At 46.0% G+C, this 20,983-nt stretch overlaps 5 protein-coding genes and 1 long non-coding RNA gene across 7 annotated transcripts; 2 read left to right on the top strand and 4 right to left on the bottom strand.

Moving 5' to 3' along the window:
* Nucleotides 1–2: 2 nt before the first annotated feature.
* LOC136198953 (tetratricopeptide repeat protein 28-like) lies at nt 3–5,119 on the bottom strand. Of its 2 annotated transcripts, XM_065989025.1 has the most exons (13): nt 5,006–5,119; nt 4,741–4,956; nt 4,484–4,682; nt 2,489–4,438; nt 1,687–2,309; nt 1,448–1,631; nt 1,296–1,390; nt 1,019–1,247; nt 879–967; nt 628–829; nt 326–567; nt 164–278; nt 3–107 (listed from the first exon to the last, which is right to left on the bottom strand). In XM_065989025.1, the coding sequence occupies exons 1-13, from the start codon at nt 5,084–5,086 to the stop codon at nt 85–87; spliced, it is 4,248 nt and encodes a 1,415-aa protein (XP_065845097.1). In that variant the 5' UTR covers nt 5,087–5,119; the 3' UTR covers nt 3–84. The 2 variants fall into 2 exon arrangements, with proteins under 2 accessions (XP_065845097.1, XP_065845096.1); XM_065989024.1 differs by having other exon boundaries at nt 164–567.
* A 1,376-nt stretch (nt 5,120–6,495) lies between these two features.
* On the top strand, nt 6,496–6,771 carry LOC136198997 (uncharacterized). The gene is made up of 2 exons (XR_010672946.1): nt 6,496–6,555; nt 6,604–6,771. It is a non-coding gene; the product is annotated as an uncharacterized lncRNA (long non-coding RNA).
* Nucleotides 6,772–8,759: 1,988 nt separating this feature from the next.
* On the bottom strand, nt 8,760–14,667 carry LOC136198955 (signal-induced proliferation-associated protein 1-like). The gene is made up of 19 exons (XM_065989028.1): nt 12,929–14,667; nt 12,739–12,866; nt 12,501–12,683; nt 12,372–12,447; nt 12,214–12,312; nt 12,053–12,156; nt 11,831–11,997; nt 11,660–11,766; nt 11,461–11,598; nt 11,309–11,406; nt 11,099–11,253; nt 10,922–11,048; nt 10,701–10,841; nt 10,534–10,649; nt 10,198–10,425; nt 9,409–9,872; nt 9,257–9,354; nt 9,099–9,206; nt 8,760–9,038 (listed from the first exon to the last, which is right to left on the bottom strand). The coding sequence occupies exons 1-19, from the start codon at nt 14,163–14,165 to the stop codon at nt 8,880–8,882; spliced, it is 3,933 nt and encodes a 1,310-aa protein (XP_065845100.1). The 5' UTR covers nt 14,166–14,667; the 3' UTR covers nt 8,760–8,879.
* On the top strand, nt 14,078–15,734 carry LOC136198981 (uncharacterized). The gene is made up of 6 exons (XM_065989065.1): nt 14,078–14,435; nt 14,490–14,768; nt 14,823–14,982; nt 15,031–15,120; nt 15,400–15,468; nt 15,527–15,734. Exons 1-6 carry the CDS (start codon nt 14,330–14,332, stop codon nt 15,651–15,653), a joined length of 831 nt encoding a protein of 276 aa, XP_065845137.1. The 5' UTR covers nt 14,078–14,329; the 3' UTR covers nt 15,654–15,734.
* On the bottom strand, nt 15,660–16,635 carry LOC136198995 (tetraspanin-11-like). The gene has a single exon (XM_065989080.1). It carries the CDS (start codon nt 16,534–16,536, stop codon nt 15,850–15,852), a length of 687 nt encoding a protein of 228 aa, XP_065845152.1. The 5' UTR covers nt 16,537–16,635; the 3' UTR covers nt 15,660–15,849.
* Nucleotides 16,636–16,661: 26 nt separating this feature from the next.
* LOC136198970 (U4/U6.U5 tri-snRNP-associated protein 1-like) lies at nt 16,662–20,946 on the bottom strand. The gene is made up of 23 exons (XM_065989049.1): nt 20,837–20,946; nt 20,727–20,787; nt 20,608–20,672; nt 20,489–20,559; nt 20,374–20,429; nt 20,210–20,309; nt 19,043–19,144; nt 18,950–18,986; nt 18,754–18,893; nt 18,586–18,705; nt 18,511–18,537; nt 18,401–18,460; nt 18,316–18,350; nt 18,163–18,266; nt 18,056–18,113; nt 17,969–18,011; nt 17,783–17,915; nt 17,689–17,729; nt 17,392–17,639; nt 17,203–17,344; nt 17,060–17,149; nt 16,857–16,978; nt 16,662–16,799 (listed from the first exon to the last, which is right to left on the bottom strand). The coding sequence occupies exons 1-23, from the start codon at nt 20,889–20,891 to the stop codon at nt 16,775–16,777; spliced, it is 1,935 nt and encodes a 644-aa protein (XP_065845121.1). The 5' UTR covers nt 20,892–20,946; the 3' UTR covers nt 16,662–16,774.
* Nucleotides 20,947–20,983: the final 37 nt, after the last annotated feature.

The raw sequence follows: 20,983 nt of genomic DNA on the forward strand, positions 1-20,983 counted from the left end.
AGGGAAACACTAACAAAGATTTATTTAAGACTACCCAGGTGCATCAACAATGACAAAGGGACAAGGTTACCGGACCTCCAGGTGTCATTTCTGCTGAATAAGAGATCCTAAAACGAGGCAGGAACCAATAGTTAGCCAGCCAGCCAGGATGCAAAGTGTCTACCTTCCGGAAACATAAGCTGACAAGACATACAAATTCCTGCGACGCGACGAAGAACAGAAGGCTCAGTCTCCTCCCAATCAGCAGGCGTCTGATCATAGCATTTGGAGCAGAGCACCTAAACAGAACCCCCTTAGGAAAACCTCTCGTTTTTTCCTGACTAACTCTATCGCAAAATCTGCAGTGATATCTTCGTCGAAAGAGAGAAAACTTCGCCTCGCATAGAGAACAGGAATTCGGTTTGTCTTTCGAGGCGACGTTACCGGATAAACCCGATTGGAGTTTGCGCGTGAAATCGTGTTTTAAATTCTCCAAAACGCTAATGAGACGCGGAGAAGACGAGTAAACGGCCTCCGCGTCCTCTCCAGATCCCTCGAAGGGACCCTCCTTCGCCTCTACACCTATTTCTAAAATAAAAAAGGCCTAGTTCTCACACTTAGGATAGGGCTGCCTTTCTAGGTTTTTACTCGTTAAATTTTCGAGGCAAACTATCGCTTTGCTGGCTAATTCTTCGCTGTATACGTCGCTTGGTGAGAGAAGAACGTTTTCTTCGTGATCAGCTATTTGATAGATGCCTAAAGACTCGAGAAAAGCCCGTGGTTCGTCCATGGCCCATACGCCGTAGAGAGCGGAATCGTCTTCAGGAATTGTCGCCTTGGCGCGACGCAACTGCGACCAGAAGTTCGAGACTTCTGCGAATTTTTAATTTTAATTTTACCGCGAATTGAATTCCCATGTTCGTTTGATGTTCCAATGGAAGAATGCAAGCCAAACGTCGTAGACACTCTTCCCTCTCTTGAGTAAGCGCTAAAAATAAAAACAAATAAAATAAAAATTAAATATTAAATATACTCTTACCAATCAAACTATTGAGAAAATTCAAAACGATATTGAGAAGATCCAATTGGCTGCTTTCGAGAGGAAACACTAGAACGTCTTCTTCTCTCGCGTTCAAGCGAAAGGAAAACCCGAGAACAAGTAGTATTTCTCTCCAGGACGGAAAGATAAAGAAATCGTCATCTAGATCAGTGAGCAGTGTCGAATGCCCAGACCTGCCTTGATTTAGTTTCGAAATAGCTGAATTGATCTAAACACTAAGGTAAGAAGGGCCCCAAATACGCAGAAAAATGAATACCAGATTAGCTAGAAGTCGAAGAAACTTCACTACTTGACCACTCGAAAAATCGCAGATTAATATCAGCTGAAGATAATCCAAAAACTTAGAAGGACCTCATATTTAAAATAAATTGACTTAGAGGGGACTAAAGGAGAGATATGCTGGCCTACTTTGATCTATTCTCGATTGAGATTCAATTCTACGCGTATCCGCTTCCTGCATGTCGACAGTGCCGTCGTTTCCAATGACAACAAAGCCGGACCAATGTATGGGATCAATAAAACCGCGGCGAGATCGAATGTGAACCATTCCCTGGCGAATCGCCTCGGAAATCGACAAACCGCGATGCAAACCCTCAAATTAAACACTAGACTTTTCTCCTAAACTATTAATTATTATTAGTATTTACCTCGTATAGGGCGAACACCATTTCGTCGGTGGCGCGATCCGGCGGAGACCAGAGCGACAGAATGACGGCACGAGCGCCGGCGAGAAGAAACGATCGCGCCGTGCAGAGAAGCGAATCAGCCGTCACGAGATCCTGATTGGCTACCGAATTAAATCCGCTCAAAACGACGAGTTTCGCTGCGAGACTCATCTGAGATAAATCATTCGGCGTGATAAGATAATCTTTTTCGGTTATTTCCGGGCCGGACGCCGGGGACGGCGCGACGACGAAGGAGCCGAGTTCCCACGAGCCAAACGTCGCCAAATGAATGACAGTCGCTTGGAGGACTTTGGAAAGAACGCGCTCGCGAGTGGGACTCGTTCCCGTCGACGGTTCGAAGCCGGGACCGAGTAGAAGGGACACGTGACGCGCTTCGCGTTCGGCGAAGGGGAGATTCGATGGGGTCCAGTGGCGACCGTGATATTTAACTGTTTCGGGGAGGGACGGGTTGCCGAGTATTAGGGCCGATGTTATTTCGGCGTTTTCGCCCGTGCCGGATATGCGGCGACCGCGGGAAATGCGCGCGCGCGGGCTCTGGTCCATCGCGAGCGTTTGAAGACACGGCATCAAACGAGTGCGATAGGCTAGAAAGATAAATAGAGGAGGAATGAGTGACGTTTCGACGGGTTGTCAATCACTAAAGATAGACAGGCTGTCTTGGCAATCATTAGTGATTGATAGGCTGTCAATCCTTAGAGATTGACGGGGTAGAATATTAAACAGAACGCGAATCTTTGCTAGAGAAGGAGGGACATTCACCTACCTGATGACAATAGCTTTCGTCCCGACGACACAAGCGACGAAAAAGGCAGAAGATACATATTCCCATGAGGAACAATAACCAAATCAGCGCAGGCCCAATCGCCGTCGAGAAGCTGCGACAAATGACGTTCCACCGGCCCAATGAGCACATCATAAAGCTCCTTCATGGACGCCTGCAAAACAGCGGAATAACCCTCCCCAGCGGGAGCGGCCAAATAACTAGATCGATTCGGATGAAGCAGATCATCGTTTCCAATTGTAGAATACGCCAAACCGTAGCGATGAGCAACGCTAACCATAGAACTATAAGGAGGAGGAGGCGCTTCTTCGCCCAATGCCGCAGCGCCGCCGCCGCCGCCGCCGCCGCTCTCCGCCGTCGCCGTCGCCGCCAAATCCTCAACAAAAAGTTTCGGACAGAATCGTTGCTCACAGACACGTGATGGTATTCCGGCGGGAAGAGTGGATACAATGTGATGCGTTTGTTTAAGAAACGGAGCCAAATATTGAACAGCGTCCTTAGGCCAGTGATGAAACTTCGCCAAGCCGCGCCAATGCGGATGAAGAACCCAAATGTAGAGACCAAATTCCGTGTGAACGTAGAAAAGAACTTGGGCATCCAATTGCGTAACCAATCTCACAATATCATCATAACTCATTAAACCGGCGGGCAATTGCCGAAATGGATTCAATAATTGAATATCTTGCTTGGGAAGAACTTTTTCGACGTATTCTCTCGCTAGAAAACACTCGGCAACGCGGAGAGCTTCCTTCGTATCGCCTCTGAGTGCGAGAAGGTGAATTAGCTTGGAATAGGCGCCCTGAGGCATTTCAACAACGCGTTGTTTCAAACGATCAAACGAGCCAAATTCGCGACGCATCGTCTCGAACGTATCAATAGCCGTTCTCAAATGAAACTCGGCTTTTTGGTGATGCCCCTTATTCCCGTTAAAATAAATCGCGCCCAATTTTTCGTGGCATTGGAGACTCAGAACGGGATCGCCGTTTCCGCACAATTCCAAAGCGCTTTTCAAATTCGAAACGCCTAGGAGAAAATTCCCTAGTCCGTGATAATGCGTCACGGCCACGTGGCAACACACAGACGCCTCGAGAAGTTTATCGTTTTCCTGCTGTGCTCCAACGCGTGCTTCCTCAAAATAACCAATAGCAACGTCGTAGCGTTTCAAATGATAGCGCACCAGGCCGAGATCGTGTAGGCAACGCGCTCGCGCCGGGGCGCAATCGCCGGCGAGTTGGAGCGCCTCTTCGAAACATTTCGCCGCTTCCGCGTACTGGCGAAGCGTCAAATGAGCGCGTCCCAGTTCGCTAAGCGCTTGAATTTGCCCGCGTTTATCGCCCTCCTTTTTTACCACGTTCAATTGGGTTCCGAAATGCCAGACGGCTTGACGTACGTTCGCGAGAACGCATTGGATTTTTCCCAGGCGAAAATGCGCCGCTGCCAAGGCGACGCGATTCTGTAATTGACGTCCGAGTTGGAGCAACTCTTCGAAGTATTTTATCGCCTTTTTAAAATCGCCTAATACGTGAGAAACGTTTCCGAGGCGTTCGAGGAGGGACGCTCTTTCCGTTGGATCGCCGCGTTTTTCGACGAGCACGCGTTCCTTTTCGTGGCACGCGAGAGCGTTGTGGAAGTCTTTGAGCTCGTGGAGACATTTTCCCTGGTGTTTTAGCGATTCGATTTGAAGAGGAATGTCGTTTTGGAGTGATGCGAGTGCTTCTAGTTGGGTGAGATGAGCGAGAGAGGCGTGACTGTCGCCCACGTCTTGGAGAATTTTCGCGAGGGTGAGGAGAATGGGGGGGAGAGTTGCTTGGGGCCGTTGGAGAAAATCTGAGACAATTATTGCTGCCTCATAAACGTATGTGCTGACTACTAATTTCCTTGATTCGACGAGATTTTCGGCGATTTTTAGCAACTTTGATAACAAATCAGAATCTGTAATAATTAATTAATTAAATAGATATTTATTTTGGATGTTACTTTTAGACGTGGTGGCCGTGGAGTTGAAGTCAATGAGAAGCGAAGATTGGATACTTGCATCTGCTAATTTCAAAAGAGTTCCATCTTCCAAGATCTTGTTTCTACTAGCCGAATTCAATGTAAACCATTTGCAGTAGTACGCAAACGATTCGTCGTGACATTCCATTTTTTGCAAAGCCTTGTACGCAGTTTTATAGCACTAAAATAATTTTTTTAAATTAAAAAATCAATAAACGATTCGTAGGTTTTCTACGAACCTGCAAGGCTCCGATCTCTAATTTCAACGCTTTTTTGACGTCATCGAGACAATCGACGTAAGATCCGAGACGATAATAGGCCACGGAACGATTATTGAAGAAAGTGAAATTTCCTAGCTGTGAGTCCAAATCGAGAGCCGATGTCATGTACCTGACCGCTTTTTCGTAGTCGCCTTCCTTTAGAGCTCTGCTTCCGATCGCTGCATCGGCCTTCGCCTGTGCAGAAAGCGTCGAGGGGGCGAAGGATCCTCAAAAGAGGCCTCACCTGCAACTGACGCTCGTTTATTTCTAGTGAGTCGGAACCTTCGGAGAATTCCCGTTTTAGAATTTCGACTAGCTTTGCCATTCACGCTGTTTTTGCTCCTCGAAGGTGACGTAGCGCGCGGTACAAAGAAGCACGTGCCACCAATTTATTTGCACAACATTTCAAATAAAAAATAATTAAAATCATGTACTTTTAATTAATCCGTTCGTATGTGCACTTCAAAAGAGACGATGATGCAAAAAATGCGGTGAGGCCCCCTTTGGGGAATAGAAAGCGTACCGTCGCACTGTTCCGATATTTCCACGGTTTCTCCGAACTGCAGCGTGAATTTTCGATCGCTATGCGCTTCGTAGTTGTAGATCACCCAAAAAATGGAGGCAAAAGTGATCGGCGACGTCCGGGTGGACAGATCGCCTTTCTCGTCGCGAAAAACGGCACCGAATCGTTCGTACTCTTACCGACGCCGTAGTTTGCATTCATCGTTAGCTCCCACTCCGTTATCGAAGCCGAAATCGACCGTTTTCTTCGTGTACGCAACGCCATTCTTCGACCAAGTGTTCGTTGACTTCGTTTCTCGATGTCCGGGCGTTCGACGAAATGCCTGCGAAAGAGGATCTACGAAACGTAAGACGAAACCGCGAAGAAGAAGGACGGCGACCACGAGGCATTGTACGCCATCTTGAGCTCGAAGCGTGAAATATTGCATCATTTCCTGCCAAAAATAGAAATGCTGACTACGATTATGATGTAATCCCTAGTCCAACGGTAATTGAAAATTCGCACCTAATCGAAAGAGCCAACGAGAGCGCTAGATAAGACCCACGTGATCGCAACGGACCAATGAGCGCGCTGGGCGGGGCTTACCGTGCTCAAAAGCGAAGCGCACACCGATTCTCCTTCAGTTGAGGCTTAGGGTGGGTGCGGCGCGGAGCAATCTGCGTCTCATCCTTGACGGACTGGCTCGGGAGCTTTGACAAAAGGCAGTCTGGATCGTCGGATCAGCGTGGCCCACGGATTAATCCCGTGCCGGAGCCTCTAAGCAGGGCGATGGGGGGCTTCGGCCTCGGTTCACGCACTGAGCATAATGATCGCTTATATGTCTTATTGTTGCCAAACGAGCACGGCCTGCGTTAGGCAGAGTGGGCACGGCTCGGAGGGGGTGTCGCAAGCGGTCTGGTTGCCGGCACTTATCTCACCAACTGGCACGATTAGATTGCGGATGATCAGGCTCAGGAGAATTCGATCTGGGCATTGCACCGTCTTTACTGTTGACTCCTACAAACTGTGGTCAGCCGCTCTCCACTCCTCAAGCCCCGGTTCTTCTCATTTCCACATACCGAAGGGTTTGATACCAGCGCGCCGGGGATTCGGTATAAGGGGCCGTTTCTAGCGTCCAGGCGGGTACTGGTGGGGTGGCCTATGAGGTCGCAACTCGCCCTCACTTTTTGGAAGGGAGTCATCGCTTTGCGAAGACTTCCCTGGGCTACGAAGCGTCCGAACCTCCACGTTGGTGTAGCCTGGGTTGCGCTAATACGGACGCAAACCAAAAGGTACGTACAACGATTAATTGACAGTAGCTAATAGGTCTTTTCTTCTAGGTCGCGCGCTCAAGGACGAAGAGAGAACGAAAAACGACCGATTCGTGAAGGCCCGGAAGAACGATCGACGAGAAAAAGTACACTGAACACGTTAGATTAGATTTCTCTGCATGATTGTACTGTAAAATCGCGTGTGTGTACGTGAAAATAAAGTGTCTGCAACTCAAACGTTTGCGTGGCCTCCCAGACTCGATTCTCGCTCATCCTGCTATCTAACGACCGTATCGATCGATGTGGAAGGTAAAGGAAAGCGTTGGACGTTCGTTTCGCAAAGAAATTCGCTCGTAACTGAGATCGAGGCCCGTGATTTCGATTTCAGACCTAAGTCCGCTATATAGGAGGCTTAGAAAAGGCAACAGGGATAGGTAAGGACATCAGCAAAGACAAGCAAAGAGTCGTAGATCTAGGGACAAGAGAAAAACAAACAGTTCACAGGGTTTTAATTGTTTTCAGGACTTTCTGGACGTCTGCCGTCGAAAGCTTTGCATTATAATTGAGAAAGGCCTTCACAACAAAAGATCCACTTTTCCAAGAATCAAAATTCGAGCCGAGAACAAAGCGATCTTTTCTCAAATTATCGTAGGACCCTCCGGCGGACGAAATCGGCGAATAATAAGTCGTCTCCGTCCAGAATTCGACACCATCGCTTCTCAAATGCAAACCAAAAGGAGCAACGACTCCCTGCTTAGGCAGAACATTGCTCAGCTTGGTTCCCCTTAAATCAAAAGCAGAAGTGTGCGTTCGACCGCCAAAAAAATCGTTACGAATCGTGAGCCCATCGTCGCCGCCGGTGCTCGTTTGAAAAATCATCCCTGACGTGCCACTAAGTCCGAAATTTCGAGCGGCGAGCATAACAATCGTCTGATCGGAATACAAAAACGTCGCACCGCTCCCAGCTATCCCATTCACGTCGAGACCCTGCTTAGCCGTGTAATATTTCGAAGCGATAGTAAGATTCTTTTTATTCTTAATATCAAAATTCGGCGTAGTCGTCGAGAAAACGTAAAAATTGACGAGTCTCGAGTCGTCAACGAGTGAACCAGGCAGTGCAATAGGCGTCTGGCTTGTCATAAGGCAATAGGTGAGCGCAGCGTTGCTTGTGTCCTCCGCATCGGCGTCAGGATCAATCCAATACCGACCGTTTAACTTAACACTGAAATGCGTCTTGAGAATAGAGCAGCTAGCCGCCGCTGAAGTTTGATCGCGACCGTTACCCCCAAGCGATTTTTTAATCGTCATATCGCAGTAGATTCGAATAACGAGACCGTTTCTATCTATGGAATAAATGTCGCTGTCTTTTCGAGGCACTTCCGCGCAGGTCGACGGATATTTTAAGGCGTAGGCGAATACAGCTGGCTCTTTGCACGTTCGATTTTGACTGTCGTAGAGGAGACCTCGTGCATTGCAGTCCAATAGACTCGTCGTGAGTTGCTGCAATTTTATCACTTCGTTGTACAGGTATTCGACTGTTGTGTTTAATTTCTGAGTGCCGCCAGGCGGCCCCTGCAAACCCGTGGTCCCCGTTTCGCCCTTGGTCCCTTTTATCCCGATCCCCTGTTCGCCTTTCTGACCTTCTGAGCCCGCTGATCCTTTTGGTCCCTGCTGGCCGCGATCGCCTTTGTTTCCCGCATTTCCTTTGGGTCCTATTGCGCCCTGGATTCCTTGAATTCCGGTGTTTCCTTTTGGTCCAGTTGGCCCAACTTTCCCGTCGTCTCCTTTCTCGCCTTTTGCTCCTACTAGGCCTATCTGTCCGTCTGATCCATTTCGGCCTTGAACTCCTCTATCTCCCTTCTCTCCTCTTTCGCCTTTTATTGACTGGAGCGGTTTTCCGTTGAACAAAATCGTGGCCGATCCACAGGTCGTTATTTCGACGTTTCCCTCGTTCTTGCCACCCGATATAACAAGATTTCCGCTCTTCGTAATCAGAGAAGGTCGAGACGGTTCGTGTTTGTCGCACAACGACTGCGAAGACGCAGAAAAGACGCAGAAAAAAGCGAAAACGACGAACGAGTGCATGGGAAATAACAAAATCACGTGAGACGTTAAACGGGGGAGTTAGAGTAGAGAAGGACGGGGAAAAAGACAGTCAACATCAAATTAAAAAAAAAAAAACTATTTATACTTTGATGTTGATTGTGAAGAAGAAGAAACACATCTATCATCTCATACGGGGGAGAAGAAAGAAAAAGATTTTACTACAGTACTGTACTTAAATTAAAAACGCTAGATACAAGTAAATTCTTAGCGGGGGGAGTGGGGGTACGTGGGGAAATCTCTCACAGGTCAGACGTCATTTGCTGCTCGTTGTACCAGTCAGAAAAATAACGCGATTCGCTACCTGCCGCCGCTCCGTCGCCGCCGTGTTGCCGCAAATTCAAATTTTCTAACCTTTCCGCTTCCAAATCGCGACGAAGTTGCGCGTTTTCGTCGCGAACCTGTACGCGAGACAATAGAGAGACGACTTTTCTTTTTTTTTTAAAAAAACTCGCTCTTACGTTATATAAATCTTCGGTCAATTTTCGAACATGGTCTTCTAGATAGGCTATTCGTAGGAAAGCATCTTCTAAGGGCGTAGCTGCAGTCAATTCTTCTCGCATCGTTTCCTAAAGAAGTACAAAAGTTAGGAGAACTTTTTTTTTTATTCTCTCTTTACCTTAGAACTGGCGCTGTGTCTTCTCACCATCACCGCTCTATTCGTCACACTCGGAGACAAAGAAACTAAATCGGCGACTTGACGCTGACGTTGTTCCGCTAAAAAATCAAATCTAATTCGACGAAAATCGACGTATGTTTATTCACACGTACCCGCCCCTGTTGTATCCTGAGGCAAAAGCTCCAAATTCTTCACTCTAGGACGAGTTGGCGTCGGAAGAGTCGACGAAGAGACGACCGTTTTTTCAGCCGGCTTTTCTCTCTCCAACGTCCTCGCTCTCTCCTCCTCCTCCTTCTCGTCGGCGAGACGATTCGCCGTTTCGACAATGCTGCCAATGCGACGATCGAAATTCGCCTCGGCGTCCGACGACTCCACGTCGTCTTCCGCCTCTCGATTCGGAACGAGTACTAACTCGCCACAAATACTTGAATCACTACTACTACTACTACTATCTTTCTCCTCTCCGTCGTTTTCTGCTGGAACGGATCTTTCTTCTATGAAATTGTCATCGCTATCGGATGACTCGTACGGGGTTCTGCTGGTGCTAGTGCTAGTGCTGCTCTCGCCACTCTTATCTACCTTAAACCACGACGTGCTTGATAGAGATCCAGCGCTTCTACATAAAAGCAATAGAATCTCGTTTAGAAAAAGGGAATTTTGCTTGTAGTTTTTAATTAATTAAGAGCACAGGGCCTACTATAACTATTTCTCTTTCACGTAGAGTAGACTAATGGTTGGTCACTAGACTCATGATCTAGGTATGTACGTTCTTTAATAATTTTAGGAGTGTCGAGTTTAAAGACAATAAAGAAATGTATGAAGCTTTTTATCCAGAATTATTTCTAAGTCTAGCAGTGTTGGTCCTCACAGGGCCTACTATAGTCCCTAACTATTTCTCTAGTGCGTTTTTTTTTTCTAATGCATGTGATCTTTTTTTTTACCTTGATTTGATGTGGCGTGGCTTTCTTCTTATGCGATCGGCACTCGCCGGGCGTTTCGTCGTCGAATTCGACGTCGTCACGTGTCGCGGAATCGTATTGGGAAGTTTCATTAGGACCTTGTCTTCTTTCGCATCTTTTTCTTCACTGGAAGCGACCCTGTGAATCAATTCTGGCGTCACAGACGGAGTAAAGAGAGACGACCACGAAAGCTGACGACGCAAACGAGTCCTACATAAGCAAAAAATCAACTTCTAGCTTAGTTAGCGTAACGCAACGTAAAATGACGTCACAAAGGCAGACGTCCAATTACGTTACGTTGACTAAAAAAACCCGTACCCTCTCGCTTGGCCGTCCACTAGCGGCGGAATAACGATCACGTGAACAGAACCGGCTATTTGTAAGAGTTGCACAAGATTATCGTACTCCATATCGTGAACGGGCATATCCCCAATCTAACGTCGGCCCACGTGACTTTAATAGAGCCTCACGATTGGCTAATTTACCTCAACTAATCGCGAACCCTTTCTCAAGCCCGCTTGATAAACGTAAGAGAACTCGTCGACTTCTCCGACGAGTCCTTGACCGTGGAGAACGAAGCCAAGTTGCCCGGAACTCGCCGTTTTGCGCAGCTGCATTTCCTGGGCCTAAGAAACACGCGCGCGCGCGGGCGCGCGCTAAGACTAGAAACACCGACCCAGGAGTCTCGCCAGGAGTCTCGCCTTACTTCGCATCCGGACGTGACAGCGGCTAGTCGCTTGACAATTTCCTGTATGTCGCCACAGGATTCGCCGCCGCCGTCGCGCGGCAATTTCACAGTGACAAATTCACCAACATCGTAGTACAATTTGAGACTTGATACGAAAAAAAAATTAGAAATTCATTATTAAAATTTTCTTTTTACCTGAATTCTCTCGTTGTCCACCCAATCACCGTTTTCGATGGAATAGAGAAGATGGTCTGCTTTGTGCTCTCGTCCACGAGAACAAAACTATCTACGGAAATGCCCAAAACGCACGGAATGCTTTGTTGTCTGCTACTAAAATCGCCCCCCTCCACCTGGCAAACATCCCCGGATAAAATAATAAATACAAACGTCGCGTTGGTGTCTTACCAGAACGTGCCACGTGATTGCTCCCTTGACTGCCGTCTCGAGAGTCAAATAAGGTTTGTTTTTGTCGCGTCGTCTCACGGCGCGCGAAAAGAGTTTACCTGGGAATGAATGCGCAATTTTTTTCTCTAATGATGCATTCCCGGATTAGTTACCGTAGAGACCAAAGGCTGAGTCCAGCGTCTGGCTCGTTGAATAACTCTTCGCCAAATCGAGGAGATATTCCTTACGCGTACGTCTCGCCATGTCGGCGAATTTGGCCGATTTTTTCGCGGCGTTTTCGCCATTGAGAGCTGAAAATGTTCACGAATAATTATTGCCCCCTCCCCCCTCCCCCCCCCCCTCGCTTCGAACCTTTAGTTAGAATAAATTCTCTGAATCCGGATCCGTGTGAAAAAGTTCCCCCAGACGGAATTTCCGGCCCAAAGAAGGGAATCCCCACACTCCGCGATACGGCAATACTAATTTTAATAGTTTATTAAAAGGGGGCCCCCCCTATTAATTAATATTATTAATCCGCTGTACTTGTATTGGGGTCTTTCTCCTCTTGGTGACGTCGACGTGAGAAGACGTACTATGATGAAAATGTGCTGAAAATTGGAGCGAATCATGCGAGGGGAAAACGGTTGGGATCCGGGTTCTTGAAAGATGATTGTCACGATGTCGTTGCCAATGTGCCGTTTCCGTAGAACCTGATTAAATAAATCAATAAATAAAATCAATTTTTTTTAAAAATTGATTTAGCACCTGTTGATCGTTGTTGCGCGTAAACGGAAGCAAAGTGGACACGTGGAACATGATTTCGAGATCGTGAAACGACGTAAAAACCGAATGGGTCCCCGTGGAGTCGCCTAACAGTAAACCCCAACGTCACACCCACGCACACAAAAAAAGAAAATATGAAGCACCTTTTGTATCAAGTTGAGCTCTATATCCCTGGAATCCTTTTAGTATGATTTTCTCACCGAGTAGTGTAAGAAAATGGTCAAACTCTTCACTTCCGGTCTCTATTTATTTATTTATTTATTATTTATTTATGTAGTGTATACTTTACTAATCGACTTACCGTTCCCATACATTTCGTCTTCAGATGTCTGACCTGCTTTGCAGTACATGACTCCAATGCGATAGCGCGCGCTAAGCTAAACAAAAAACATAGGTTAATTCTACTTCTATTGGCTATTGTGCTCCGTACCCCTTCCTCATCCAATTGCATGAGTCTTTCGGGAACTTTTCCCGTCTGAGCCAATCGCAGGCAAGATAATTGAAGTTCTCCGGCGACGAATTCGAGTACGTCTTTCGCTGGCAATCCACGGTTGCCTGGTTTCGTCGACGTTGGAATCGAATCCTCAGGAATGCTGCCTCTCAAAACAATCAACTAAAAAATTTAGATAAAATCAAAAGAAAAGATTTTCGCGGTTTTTTTTTATTACGTCAGAAGTTCGAACGATGATTCGATATTGAAATTTTTCTCGACCCGAGTCGGCAGCCATTGGCTCTCGTCGCAGAGAAACGGCAATCGGGCCAAGATTCTCATCGATTCCCGTATAATTCTGATGATCTAAAAGAACCAGTATAATTATAGAGATGAAATCCCCCCCCATGAATCTTCGAAGCCCCCACCTTGCCCATAGAAATATTTCCTATAATAAATGGCTCCCTGATCGACAAATTCAAAATCTCCAAGACCAGTTGGAATCTCTTTAGGAACAGCCTCATCCGGGACAAGCGGACTCATAGCAACGTCATCCTTCTTCAAACCCGGACCATTAGCACCCTCCTCCTTCGAATTCTTCTCCTCAATTTGATTCTCCTCCATAATCGTCTCATGCGCAGCCATGGAAACGCGCACTCGCCTATAATGAGCGGCCTGAGCGACCAAAGAGGGTCCCATAGCAACGTTCCCGATTTCATTTCGAAAAAACGGACAGGGAGCGGCGATTTCGTTTCCAACGCCATCGCCTTTATCGCCTTCGTCGAATATATCCCCCGTCGTTCCCTTGGCGGCGGCGGAAGCGCCCGTTATCTTTTGAAGTTTGACGTCGGAGACCTTTCCTTGGCTCACTAATTCTCCGAGATTGAACGCCATGCTTTGGGTATCGAAATGAGCGAGAGAACGTTTCTTCAAACGTTCTAATTCGACTTTATCTATGACACCACGCGATTTTTCGCCGCCGCGCGATTTTTCGCCGCCACGTGATTTTTCGTTCTTTTTCGGTGTCGACGAGATTGCTAATTTTCGTTTCGGAGACGAAAGACGCGGCGAATGCGTCGCCATGACGATGGAAGATGAATTGAGATGACTCATGGATTCGCTTCCACTACCAATACTCGGTCGTTTGATAGCAATGACAGAATTCCCGTCTCGTTCTGCCACGCCCATTCTAGCTAGCCATTGGAGGGGAGAATTTCGATTTATCGACGCTGTCGTCGATATGGAAGCCGTTTTGTTGGAAGACGGGGAATTTTCTCGTTGTTGCGAATCGTCGCCCATTCCTTCGGAATCTTCCAATTGTTCGGGCGAGTGAAATTGATGTCCGAGAACGGGTCCGGGACTTCGTTGGTCGCCGATTTCTGGCGACGGTTTATAATGGGAAAGGAGCGAAAAAAATGAATTTCTCGAGCCCACGCTCGTCATTTTTTTCGGCGCTTTTCTCGCGTTCGTACGTTTTTCCGACGATACGGGTTCTTTCGTTGCGACCACGCCTCCGCTTTTTTCTCGCGTTTGCGTCGTTTGGGAGGCGAGAGAGAGGTCGTCTGGACCGTGCGTTGTCGCGTGTGCGCCGACGTTGCTCGCTGGCGCGTTCGGGGAGCGATCGAGGGCCTGGGAACGCGATAACCCGATCCCCTCACTCGCCATATTGTTTTCTTTCGCTTCCTCTTCGTCGCCGCGCACTTCCTAACGACGATCGATGATCGTTACGCTCTTCGAAAGCTTCCTGCTCGTTCGCCCGTTATATACGACCTCGGGTTGCGGTCGAGAAGACGCTTTTCTATCCGTCAGACGCACGCTAGATACACACAATGTGCTGCACTCCCGTATCAGAGAATCCTTATCTTTTTTCCTTGGGAGTCGTTCTCGCTAGAATGTCGCTTCTTTGTCGCTTTGTTTACCCGATTTTGCTTTCGAGTAACACAGTCGTCAAATAGATGGCAATCGATCGTCTATGTGGCCTTGTTTTAGCTTGTTTTCCCTACGTTTCCAGCCAAGACACGACAAACCAATCAACGTCTGTCGTCGTCCAGTACCGGTTTCAATCTCCCACGGCAATGCCCTACTCACACGCCAACTCACACACCTCGTCGACGCCGGGATTGACGCATTCGTCATCGATTCAGGACGTCATATCCTCCGCCACCTTGTCTGCGGTCAATCATACCACGGCCACGCCCACTTCCATAACACCGACTCCCGTCAAGAAGAAGAACGCCACGAATGATAATGAAAAATTCTTTCCCATAGGTGACGACGAAAAAAATTAATTAATTAATTAATTAATTTTGTCTCTTCGCGAAGATTTTCGCAATTCTTTGAATAATTCAACGTCGATGACGTCAGATTCAGATGGGCGTGGTTTCTTTTTAACTTCCAATGGGGGAATCGCTCTGATTATCTTTCTCGTTTTCGCTCTGACGTTCTCCATTGTCACATGCATTCTTCTATTCACGTGGAGAAGGTGACAAAGAGGGGTCCTCATGTCTGAGATGATGACAGGTTGCCATAGAGACAACCCGCGTTGCAGTCGAGACGGTCTAAAGGCGGCGCGTTCGTCCTTTTCAACGCTTCCCGTCCAGCACGTCTATACAAACAAAGGGTATTTTGATAGTGAGGCTTCCCCTATAAAAGCCCTAGGCTTATGTAATAGAAACTACATATATATATATATAAAGAATACGATTTTTATTTGATCCTGATCGTCGTATTTCTTTCTAAACTATTCGAGAATAGCTACACAGTAAAGAAACCGAGTTGGTTACAGTACTTCTTCCTTCAATGCCCCTTTTGTCCCTTATGTAGATGTTCCCAGTCCCCCTTATACTGTATGTATGTACAGTTGTCTACTTCTTACTGTATATTCCCTGCCCTCTCTTAGAGCTGATGGAACGGCGACAGCTTCCGTTGAAGTTGTCCAAGAGCCTGTAACTATGACAACGAGTGATCGGTATGGTTTTTTGGTGGTGGGGGAGAGGAGTCGTCTTGAGATTACCTTGTCTTCACAGAAAACGAAAATTGGGTCAGTACGACGGAAGAATGACGGAAGAAGAAATGAAAATCAGTCAAGGACGCATGAAACGCGTTTCCTTCTTCGACCCGACGAATGACGACGTGTGGGAAAGCGAAATTTAGATAGAATAGAAGAAAGACCCTTTTTTTTAAATCGACAAGCCATAGCATGACAAAGAAACGAATAAACAACAAGACATCCTATGGGCGGAGTCTCGCGAAGAAGATAGAGAGGCAAGCAAGAGGGGAGGAAGCGGCAGTAGAACAAGAACAGACACAAAAGCAAACGCAATTAGAGGGGATGAGGTATCCGGGATATCTAGGACTTGAGAGCGCTGGCCAAACAACAAGCAAATATGATGCCCATTATCTGTATGAGAGCGAGAGCGATTCCAATGCCGGCGACGGCGATGAGATTATCTTCGATGAATTTCTGGAATTCCGGCTTGCATCCGATAGCGTAGTAGACCGTGCACGTTGATCCTGACATGGTCTTACAACAGCTATCCGGGATGGACATGCCGTACATGTTCCAATCCGAGGTCCCGTTCACTCCGCAGCAACTGAATTTCTCTTGAATCGTGTCCCACGCTTTTCGAACCGGGTCGCTCGTGTTATATTCCTTGATCGTCTTTTCGAGACTTTCGGTGAGCGTGTCTTCGACTTTGTCGCGATAGACGGCGGCGAGAATGCCGGCGACGATTTCGACGATGAATGTGAGGCAGAGGAGAACGGCGAAGATGAGGAGAGCGATGCGCGATTCGCAGCACGCGCCGATGCAGCCGAGAAAACCGAGGAGGGTGATCAGACATCCGGCGGCGATGAGAATGTTCGCCGCGTTCGCCCATTCCGTATCGGCGATCTCGAGGAAGCTGTCGTATTCGATTTTGAGCCAAATTCCGACGCCGAGAACGGTGACGCCGCCGGCCCAGAAGATGAAGTTGAAGATAAAGAGAAGATACTTGACGATCTTCATGCCCGTGCTTAGATCGTGATCGCTGCCCATCTTTTCTTTTTTTCTCGGTTGCGCTTCGAGGGAGGAGGATTGGACGACAAGGAGGAGGCCAACGCCCAAGCGTGAGGAAGAGGAGGCGACTGCCGGGTTACGAATCTTACCACTCGCTCGAGCTATTCGCACTATTCGACTAATTGACCAATCGCGTCGCTTCAACGAAGCGAGCGTTAACCTATCAACGAACAGATATCAAAGCACGTGATCCGACTAGGTTCCGTTCACTGTGACGTCATTTCTTCACAACGGGTGGCAAGCTGGAAGGGAGACAATGCAATGGCCGAGCCGGGGGGCGGACGGTCGACGTTTCTCACCTCGCAAATTTTCGTGCTCCGCCACTAAGCACGACGAATGGAGCGTGCGATTGCTTCTGCTTTTCTTGCATCATAGCAACGGTGTTGAGGGGCGTGTCCGTGCAGCTCATCTTCTTCAGCATCTATCAAAGAAAACAAAAGCCCGTACATCACGAGTCCCGCGCGTGTTAGGCACCCGCCTCTCTATGTACTACAGTACTTACTTCCGTGTCTTGCTTTTTCTTCGATCTTTTCTCCAATTTCAGTTTTCCCGGATTCTTCCCGTGGAATTTGTGAGACATAAATCGAAACGCCTAGTCACAAGACCCATACAATTTTTATAAAGCAAATACGTATATATAAAGACCTCTTTGGGCGTCATTTCATCGCCCTTGTCATTGATATACTTTATATTGACTTTGGGCTTATAATCGGACTTTTCCCTAAAGCTCCCCCCATCGAAACGATCCCCCCTTCGATCGCGGAATTCCCTCTGGAACATAGCCTCCCTGGACGACCAATTACCGCTCTCTACATCCTTAATTTCTAGACTCACGTGGACGCTTCCACGACGACGTGTTTCGCGCTGTCTCGCTCCACAAATTCGAATTTTTTATCGAATTTTTTCTTCTGTTCCGGCGCGTCGATGAGCCCCTTTCTCGACGCTATTTGAAGCGCCGCTCCGATGCTCGATCCCACGACCGGTTCCGCTTCAAATCCGGCTGACGTAGCGTGGTCTTCTTTCTTGTCGTCTTGACTGGATTCTTCAATAGCCTCTTCCCAGCTTTCACTATATTCTACTTCCTAGAGAAAAGCGTCATAGAAGGGGAAACGCGTGCTCTCTCTCTCTCGCCATTTTCTCTTCCTCAATTTTAACAGGCCTTGGCCTGGAATCTGATTAAATAAATACATAAATTAATAAAATCTCTATAATTAATTATAGATACCTTCTTGACTGCTGGTTTCTCCTACGGTGCGACAGAATTCTGCAATTGAACTTAATTCAATTTTTCCCGAAGTCGGTTTTTCGTCCACTGGCTCCTTTTTCAGTGACGTCACTTTGGCTAGAATTTCTTCCACCTAAAACGACGATAGATAATAAATAAAAAATCGATTTTTTTTCTCCTCCTCACGTTTTTTATTCCTTCGTCTTTTCGTGTCTGAAGTCGTCTTGATCTGCAACAAAGTTGCAATCAATAAATAGATTTTTTAATTTTTACCTTTCGAGAGCTTTTTGGAGTTCCGCTTCGGCTTCGTCGTCTTCCGACAAGACAATTCCTATACGAAAAAAAGTTTCTAGAAATCAATAATTAATTAATTTAATTACCATCGTCGTCGTCGTTTCGACGAATTGAAAATATTTCGTCTCTATCTTCTTCTTTCTTCACCTTTGCTTTTGCATCCGTTTCTCTTTCGGATCTTTTTCTCTTTCTAAGGAACAAGTAGACTGATGACGTCACGTTCTAATAAGCCAGCTAACTCTTTCTTCTTCTTCTTGGGTCTCTTAAACCGAACCTATAAATAAATAAATAAATAAATAAATAAATAAATAAGTGTCTAAATACCATTTCTTCTTGAGAATAATACTCCGAAGCGACTTGACCCGATTTATAATCCAAAGATTCCTAAAAAACGATATAAATAGTATTGATTTTTATTAGATTTTAAAACTCACCCCTCTCAACTTCAACATTTTCCTAAACTAGAAATCGTATTGAGTACATATAAAAATGCTCTGTATCAAGTCTACCTTTTTCTTTCGTTCAATTTCTTCCATGTCAATATTTCCACCTGCGCCCAATTGAAACGATTTCGGCTCTTCCGGATTCTCAACCTCGTCGTATTTCTTCAATAAAATCTTCTCTTTCAGCTAAGAAAACGTCGCAGGGAAGAGACTTAGGCTGGGATATACACGTACCACTCCGTCTTCATCAACTTCTTCGTCTTCGTAGGGATTGTAGGCCGGTTTTCCTTTCTTTCTCTCTAAATTTTTCGCCACTTTTTCTTCGTCGACCATGTTGACGTTGACTAGGACGTCTCCGCCTACGTCCAGAACGTCTAGAATGCGTCGATTAAATAGGGTTAACCCTATTAGAAATTTATGAAAATTCAACCGGAATCTTTTAGTGTTAAGACGACACTTCGACCCTCCTAGAGAGTATTTATTTATTTATTTATTTATTTATTGCTTATGATTATTTGAATACCTGGAATTTTTCCTGATCGTGCTCCACTTTCAAACCTTTCAAATCTTGGGCATTGTAATCCTGTTCCTCGTCCACTTCATCTAATTCATCCAATAATTTAGCCTGAAAACAAATATTAATATTAAGAGCTACAAAAGAATTCCAAAACGAGGGCCTAATCTTTAATTCTTAGGGCCTAAATATTAAATTGAGGGTCAAATCTTTGATTCTTAGGGCCTAAATATTAAATTGAGGGCCTAATCTTTGATTCTTAGGACCTAAATAATAAATTGAGGGCCTAATCTATGATTGTAAGGGCCTAAATATTAAATTGAGGACCTAAGCTTTGATTCTTAGGGCCTAAATATTAAATTGAGGGCCTAATCTTTGATTCTTAGGGCCTAAATATTAAATTGAGGACCTAATCTTTGATTCTTAGGGCCTAAATTTTAAATTGAGGGCCTAATCTATGATTCTAAGGGCCAAGGTATTAAATTGAGGACTTGATCTTTGATTCTAAGGGCCTAGATATTATAATTGAGGGCCTAATCTTTGATTCTTAGGGCCTAAATATTAAATTGAGGGCCTAATCTTTGATTCTTAGAGCCTAAATATTAAATTGAGGACCTAAGCTTTGATTCTTAGGGCCTAAATATTAAATTAAGGGCCTAATCTTTGATTCTTAGGGCCTAAATATTAAATTGAGGACCTAATCTTTGATTCTTAGGGCCTAAATATTAAACTGAGGGCCTAATCTTTGATTCTAAGGGCCTAAATTTTAAATTGAGGGCCTAATCTTTGATTGTAAGGGCCTAAATATTAAACTGAGGACCTGATCTTTGATTCTAAGGGCCTAGATATTATAATTGAGGGCCTAATCTTTGATTCTAAGGGCCTAGATATTAAATTGAGGACCTAATCTTTGATTCTTAGGGCCTAAATATTAAATTGAGTGCCTAATCTTCGATCCTTAGGGCCTAAATATTAAATTGAGGGCAATACGAAAACGTGCATCAAATTTCCTCCACCGACAGTAACATAGGTGACGATAGTAAATACAAAGAGAACGACTTTCATAGTAAATACAAACCAGGCGTTCGAACGAGGCTATCAAATGGCAAGGGTGCCGCTCTCTATTTCATGCCGTACGGCGAGGGGAATCATTGATCTATGTATATTATTCCTTACCCTTTTCTCTGCCAATTTCTTTTCTTCTTGAATTTTTCTCAACTTCGTAACCCAATCGGACGCACTTTCAGCTTCGCCGTCACCCAATCCTTTCACGTTCCTGGAGAAACAAAATAGATAATTAAATCACATACTAACTGTATATATATTTAATAATCACGTGCCCCAATTTTTCTTTGATCACCCGCGATTCTTTGAAATCGGCCAACTTCCGCCTCATCTAAAGAAAAAAGCCAATTTTTGCACTAGAAAGAAAGAAATCTAATATTTAATTCAAACCTTTTCTTCTCGCTTTTTTTCTCCGATATTTTCAGTAGGAACAAACACGTCTTCTTTCTTCTTCGACGCGCCTTGACGAAGAAAAGTGTCGCGAAGCGATTTTCAGCTCGCGATCTCACTTTTCTCTTCGCTTCCCGGTTCCGAGACGTCGAGAGGCTTTAGACCGAGTTTTTCCCTCAGTTTGCTAAAAGTGGAAAGGATAGGTTACGTATTTCGTGCTGAAATGAAGAGAAGAGACTTCGTTTCTTCGATGCTAAGCGACATATCGCCTCCGCTCGATTTTGGCACGGGTTCCGGGTCTAATAGGAGGTGATGCAGTCACTAGGAACATGTGCGCGACGTGCTAACCCTCTTCCATCGCTTCTGGCTGCGTTGCAGCGCTTCTATCTTTGCTTTTACCCATCGTTCGCTTGTGGCGCACGTGATTTCGAAGTCCCGTACGTGACAGTTCTTTCCGCAGTTTAATTAATTAACGAATTTATCATAGGAGGTGAT

This window comes from Oscarella lobularis, chromosome 20, assembly GCF_947507565.1.
Source record: "Oscarella lobularis chromosome 20, ooOscLobu1.1, whole genome shotgun sequence".
NCBI classification, from domain to species: Eukaryota; Metazoa; Porifera; class Homoscleromorpha; order Homosclerophorida; family Oscarellidae; genus Oscarella; species Oscarella lobularis.